This window comes from Chenopodium album, chromosome 24 (assembly GCF_948465745.1).
Source record: "Chenopodium album chromosome 24, dcCheAlbu1.1, whole genome shotgun sequence".
NCBI lineage: Eukaryota > Viridiplantae > Streptophyta > Magnoliopsida > Caryophyllales > Amaranthaceae > Chenopodium > Chenopodium album.
In genome coordinates, this window is record NC_137857.1 from 14,483,101 (window position 1) to 14,490,375 (window position 7,275).

General features: G+C 33.3%; 1 protein-coding gene across 1 annotated transcript; it reads left to right on the forward strand.

Annotated features, from left to right (window-relative positions):
* The first annotated feature begins 4,684 nt into the window (after positions 1–4,684).
* Positions 4,685–6,293, forward strand: LOC145610586 (protein FAR1-RELATED SEQUENCE 5-like). The gene is made up of 2 exons (XM_081665898.1): positions 4,685–5,984; positions 6,073–6,293. Exons 1-2 carry the CDS (start codon positions 4,685–4,687, stop codon positions 6,291–6,293), a joined length of 1,521 nt encoding a protein of 506 aa, XP_081522024.1.
* Positions 6,294–7,275: the final 982 nt, after the last annotated feature.

Below are 7,275 nucleotides of genomic sequence, written 5' to 3' on the forward strand. Positions count from 1 at the left end.
TTAATAATTTGGTTTAGGCTAATGTGATTTTAACTCAAGTGATCGCCAATAATAGTATTATTTGTGCATTAATATTCAACCAACATAGATAAACAGGGTAGGTTCAATATAATGTTTGTATGTTATTCGAAAAGCGCGCATGAATACGAGCAGAACAAAGTAGAGGCCTATTTAATAGGGCGGGTCCTTTCTTTTGTAGATTGGATTCGTACCCTCATCCCCGGACCCTATTTGGTTCAAGACCTTATGGAGTAGTTGATGGTCCTTTTGGATTGTCTTTTGGGTACAAGTTCCTTAAAACTTGTTGGCGACTCTTTTTGCTCTTTGTCTTTCCCTTTGGAACGCCACCGTACTTAAGTGTATGATCATAGTGGGGTTCAAGTTTGGGGTTATTATAATGCTTGAAATATTCCCTACATTTAGGGTGTTAAGTGGTTTGTGGTTGGGGTTCAAATAATTTAGTAGGGGTTAGTTTCAGAGGTTTTTTAGGGTGTTTAGTGGTTTGTGGTTGGGGTTCAAATAATTTGGTAGGGGTTAGTTTCAGAGATTTTTTAGGGTGTTAAGTGGTTTGTGGTTGGGGTTCGGAAGTTTTGTAGGGTGTTTAGTGGTTTGTGGTTAGGGTTCAGAAGTTTTTGTAGGGGGTTTAGAATTTTTTGTGGGGTGTTCATTGGTTTGTGGTTCGGGTTCAGACTTTTTTGTAGGGTGTTTAGTTGTTTGTGGTTGGGGCTCAAAAGTTTTTGTAGGGGAGTTTAAAAGTTTTTTTAGGGTGTTCAGTGGTTTATGGTTGGGATTCAGAAGTTTTTGTAGGGGTTCAAATGTTTTTGTAGGGTGTTCAGTGGTTTGTGGTTAAGGTTCAGAAGTTTTTGTAGGTGGTTCAGAGGTTTTTGTAGGGTGTTTAATGGTTCGTGGTTGGGGTTAAAAAGTTTTTGTATTTGTAGGGTGTTTAATGGTTCGTGGTTGGGGTTTAGGAGTTTTTATAGGGTATTCAATGGTTTGTGGTTGGGGTTCAAAAGTTTTTATAAGGGGGTTCAGAAGTTTTTGTAAGGGGTTCATTCCTGAACGTTTGTTGATTCCTGAACTTCTGGTGCTTCTTCAATCTAACCTGCTTCTTGGGAGCTTTTACTTCTTATTACTCTACTTGTTATAGGAATTTTTTCCTTTAGGTTTTTTAAAAGGCCATTCAGAGGTGGTCTTTAAAGGGGGGTTCAGAGGTTTTTGAAGGGGGTTCGGAGGTTTTTCACTTGTTTCTTGGGGCTTTTCAGCGGATTCTGGTGGGTTATCTATGTTATCTGGTGGCTTTTCAATGATTTCAGAGGGCTTTCATTGGTTTCTAGGGGCTTTTAAGAAGTAAGGTTGTTTAATATTTTGTGGGTGTAGTTCTGATGTCTTTGGGGGCTGATCAGTGTTTTGTGGGGGGTAGTTCAAATGTCTGTAGGGGCTATTCAATTTTTTGCGGGGCTGATTAGTGTTTTTTGGGGCTTATCAGTATTTTATAGGGGTAGATCAGATGTTTCTGGCAGCTGATTAGTGGTTTGTGAGGGCAAGTAAGTGGTTTGTGGGGGTTCTTCAGCGGTTATTGTGTGTTGTTCATAAGTTTCTTGTGGTTGTTCAGTACTTGATCGATCTGATAATTAAAAATCAAACAGCAAAGTGAGCAAATAAATAATATCTAAACAAATTATTACATTATACGAACGTAATTTATTGAATTTCTAAACAAATTATTACTTCATAAAGCACATAATATATGGACATAAAGCACAACGTATATGAACATCAAACAGAAACTATATGAACATAAATATACCTGTTAATTGGACTTTATGATATTTCTTTGTCTAATTCTTCCAATATTTTTTGACAAACAATTGGACTTCCTTTAGGTCTATCATCTAACTTCTTCTTTTTTGGTGTTCTGAGCTGAACATTTGACTAATTGGACTATTAAAAAAAATTTAGGGTTTAATTTAGTAATCAATTCCAAAAATGAAAATTTAAGATAAAAATGGGATTTTGAGTAATAAATTAAGTACACTTCTTCATCTTCATTAGTAGGAGAACATAGTTTTGATTTTCTACAAAAAATAAATTGAAAGAAAAAAAATTAAAACGACAATTATGTTCATGAATTTTGAAATTTGTTGAATTATATTAGCAAATTTACAGAAATTTAAGTAATGTCCACCTTTTAGAACTGTTATTTGTTTTTATCCATGGCAGTAAAACAGTTTTTTAGAGAGAGAAAAATGGAAAGAGGAGAGAGAAAATTAAAATAAATAAATAAATGAGAAAAGATTTTGAAATTATGAGATGAAACATAATTTTTCAAACAAATTAAAAAATTTATATGGGGGTTGAGAGAGGAGGAAATAATTTTTTCTTAATAAAAATCTGAATAGTATTGGGCTGGTATGTATTGGGCATGTTTTTTTGGTGAATATAGCTACTGGGCTATTATTTGGGCTTGGTGCACCTATTTGTAGGTGCACTAAAGTGTATGTAATACCAATTGTGTTTTTAATGGACACGAAATGAATTATTTTGGGTTTAAAGGCACGAAAAGAGGAAATAAATTATGGTTTGGGGAAAATGGGCTATGAATTGGATTGGTTTAAGCACTCCAAGATTAAATACTCAACCCGACCAATAATGGCGGTGAAAGGTTGTTCATCATCGGGCTTGGTTTTGGGGAGACATTTTTAGGTGTCTAAAACGTCAATTTCATCCCTTGAACACAGATCTATAACCTATATCCTTCTTCTAAGAGGTGAGAATTCCTGGTGGAACAAGGCTTCCTTGTCTCCTTATCTATATATCAGGGAACCGACAAAAACAAACTAACCTTTCCGAGGAGAAGAGGGTAGCACTAAACAGAGTTCGAACACTTTGTAGGGCTTAGTTTTGCTTTAACTTCACCACACTGGATCACAATTTGTAGAAAACTAGAAAAAGGAAAAGGAAACTCACCGTAGAATCGGTCGCAGTGCCTGAACTCCGGTGAATTCTATGTTTCAAACGGGGTTTTTTGTATGTGAAAGGAGGAGAGAGAACAAAGCATTTTTTTTCTCTACTTTTCTCGTTTTCTAGGCATAACATGAACAATTAGTAAAAAAAAAAAAAAAAAAAAAAAAAAAAAAAAAAAAAAAAAAAAAAAACTAATATCGAAACAAAGAAGATTAAGGCAAAGATAATTGATAAAGCTTACCTTGAGATTACTATGGAGAATGGAGTGGCAGTGGGAAGTGAAAAAAAGTGAAATGATTTGTTTGGCTGGTTAGTTGTGAAAGATAAGATTTGGTCATAAATAAGATGGCAAATTGGTCATTAAATTAAACCAGGTCAATCATCTTTTTCAAAACATTACTATGACCAACGTTTTGTAAAAAAAACTTATTGAGGTAAATAAGCTCTTCCAATAAGCTTATCACCAAACACTAATATTAGCTTATTTGCACTAGTCAATCAGCTATACTTGGTAGAATAGGGATTTGCTAGAATGAGAAATAAGAAATGAGAAAAGAAATCTCCACCCTTAGATTTTAGTAACCACCAACGGCTCAGATTAGAACATTAAAAATTCACCCTTCTCTTTCATCCCCCTTCCACGTTTCCATTTCAGTTCCTTTTTTTTCAATAAGCTCTTCATTCTCCTTTAATTGATCAATTGACCAAAAAATTATGTGATCGGCAAAAACGACAAAAATTGCACCTTTACAATAGTATTATCTTGCTGCTTTGACCAACAATTTCAATCACAATTGAGGTATGGACTGCTTTTTTTTTTTTTTTTTTTTTTAATAATACCTAGACTTGATAATTGTTGGCTTGAATGATTCTTGTTCGTTTGTTTGCATATTTTTTTTATTAATATCAAATCAAGTGGTTAACCAGATAGTACATGATTTTGGGGTTTTCTTTGATTGATTATTGTCTTTGTGTGTTTATATGGAATAGGTACATACATTCAATTTTTATTTCATTAATAAAAAATGCTTAAAATTTCATACTCTGTAGTATCTAACAATAGCACACCATTAATGTATTTTTTAATTACATCATCAATTATAATAATGTATTTTTTAATTACATCATCAATTATAATATCTTTTACTTATTCGATACATGTTTATTGTTACCCCTTATGAAGGCAATCAAGGCAATGGATAATGTCAAGCCATCACTAGGAATGATATTTAATAACTTAGATGAAGGAGCAGAATTTTACAAACGGTATGCACATAATATTGGTTTTAGCGTTAGGTCTTCGACGGAGGTGGAAGATAAGAAGACTGGTTTTGTTATATGGAAATATTTTTTGTGTTCTAAAGAAGGTTATAATCAACCTACAAATCAATCTATGAATGGGGGTAAATCTAAAAGGTTTAAAGAAACAAGAGAAGGGTGTGGTGCCAAAATCAAAATCAAGCGAACGGAAGAGGGTAAATATGAGATTAAGGAGTTTGTTGAGCACCATACCCATGCACTTGCAACTCCTACAAAGAGACACCTTTTGAGATCGGCAAGAAAGGTTAATTCTATGCATAAGGCTGTTTTATTCACATGTAGTCGAGCCAATATAGGACCTGCCAAAGCATATCAGTTGATTAAACATCAAGTTGGAGGATGTGATAAAGTTGGATGTACGCAAAAAGACCTTTAAAATTATCAAACAGGACTTAAAATTATGATCAGTGATTATGATGCACAGATGTTTAAAGAGAATTTTGAAAGAAAAAAAGAACTTGATCCTTCTTATTATTTTGCATATGAGGTAGATGATGAACATCGGTTAAAGTATTTTTTCTGGGCTGATGGCATTGGGAGAAAAAATTATGCCACTTTCGGTGATATTGTCTCTTTTGATACGACATATGGAACAAATAAATACTCAATGATATTTGCTCCATTTACCGGAAGAAATCATCATCGACAATGCATTACATTTGGTGCTGCATTTTTATGTGATGAGAAAACTGAATCCTTTAATTGGTTGTTTGAGAAGTTCTTAGAAGCAATGGGTGGTCATAAACCTAGATGCATAATCACTGATCAGGATCCAGCAATGAAAGCTGCAATAAAAAATATATTTGATACCTCTTCTCATCGATTTTGCATGTGGCATATTTTAAAAAAAGTTTCTGAGAAGGTAGGTGGAAGTCTTAATAGTAACGAGGATTTTCAAGATAAATTTAAATCATGTGTGTGGCAATCAGAGACTCCAGAAGAATTTGAGCATAGTTGGACACAAGTTGTTAATGAGTTTGAGCTCACAAAAAACGAGTGGTTCTCTTCTATGTACGAGATACGACATTCATGGATACCTGCATACTTCAAAGACTTGTTCTTGGCTGGTTTATTTAGAACAACTTCTATTTCTGAAAGTGAAAATTCAGTATTTGGTAGTCTTACAGATAAGTGGCTCAATTTGGTTGAATTTTGGGTTCGATATGAAAGTATTATTGACAGGCAGAGGCATAACCAAAAAAAATCTGATCATGACACATCACATTCACTTCCTATATTGAAGACAAATCATAATATAGAAAAGCATGCAAGAGATATTTATACTCATGCAAATTTTTATGTCTTTCAAAAGGAATTTTGGTGTTCTTGTATGTATTGTGGAGTTAAGGAGACCAAAGAGGAAAATGGAAGTATAATATTTGAAGTTCATGACAGTAATCCTTGGAAACCAAAGCAAAGAATTGTATCTTATAATACTTTGGACAATGTGGCTCATTGCTCATGTAAGTTATTTGAACAAGATGGCATTCCATGTCGTCATATTCTTTGTGTTTTCAAGGGCAGAGGAATTGATGCAATACCATCATATTATATTGTTCCCAGATGGACTAAAAGTGCAACTTGCTCACTTATATTTGATATGGATACTGTTGTAGATGAAGGTTGTTCTCAAATTCAACTTGCTAATATAGAAATATCTGAGTTATGGAAAGATTTTCATGGTTGTGCAGAATTGGTCGGTTATGATATTGATAAAATTCGTGTTTTAAGGAATGGGATCATAGATTTAAAAAAAATCTTTGCTCGAGAGTACCAATGTTTGTGTAGATAGCAAGACAAATGATTTGGAAGCATATGTGGAGTCTACCATTCCAGTGAAAAATGATATTCATCCACCAAAGCATTCAATAACTAAAGGAAGTGGCAAGAGAATTCCAAGTGGGAAAGAGAAGGCTATTGAAGATAAGCAAAAGCGACAGAGACTCTGTAAATCATGTGGGAAATATGCACAACATGATAGTCGCAATTGCCCTATGAAAGAGGCTTGATTCTCTTCTTTGGTTAGTTATTCCTTATTAACAATATAATTTCTTATTTATGATGTTAGCATTATTTTTTTTATTTTTTTTATGTTAAAATATTTTATAATTTTACCTTTTGCCCTTACAAGTTGGTGCTTGTGATGCTTATCAAGATATAGGCACTTCAGACGGTGTTGGGTTTAATTTGGCTATTGAATGTTTGCAGAGCTATTCCATTTTTTGTCTCACATGGACATGTAATTGATTTTGTAATTGGGATTGAATGACAGATATATCTTGAATAATTATTATCTGCATTTCTATTTGGTTCAGCTCCATTTTTACATGCTCCATTGCTATATTGATTTCAGTATACGATTAATGCAGTATTGCCAAAACTATAACTCAGGAAACAACAAATTACGACTAATTGATAACCCATGAGGGAATCGAACCCACAACCTTGTGCAAATGCACAATGCTCTACCGTTTGAGCTAATAGGTTTCACAAAATCATTTTTTATTATATAATAATATCCGAAAATTCAACTTATGAATGCAAAAAAAAAATGATACAACCAAGAGTAACTCTGCCTATAAATATGTTTCTTATTCCACTAATCAGTAAGCACAACAGCCAATATATCAAGGCACTAGGCCACTAACCATTTCCAAGAGTATCATAGGTTTCGTAACAAATGAATCAAAAAACACAAATTTTGGGTAAAAAAGAACAATTTTTAAAAACCATAATTAACTAATATTGTAGAATTTGTAAAATAAAAATCAAAAACTATATTTAATTGCAGATCCCTGAAACTAAAATTATGATTGATCAAAAGCAATAAGAAACGTTTAATTGGAAACCCCAATAACTTTAATTGGGAACCCCTAAAAGTAAAATTGTGAAAAAAAGGGGAAATATTTACCTTGAATTGGTCTTCAGTCGGTGGGAGTTGTTGCTTGCATAAATTAAGAGCCAATGCAAATGAAAAAAAAAAAGATAAGT

Excerpts from the sequence above, each read along its gene's own strand:
- LOC145610586 (XM_081665898.1), top strand. The coding sequence starts at position 4,685 with ATGATCAGTGATTATGATGCACAGATGTTTAAAGAGAATTTTGAAAGA. Across the intron at positions 5,985-6,072 it reads TGGTTGTGCAGAATTGGTCG|ATAGCAAGACAAATGATTTG; the intron begins GTTATGATATTG and ends ATGTTTGTGTAG.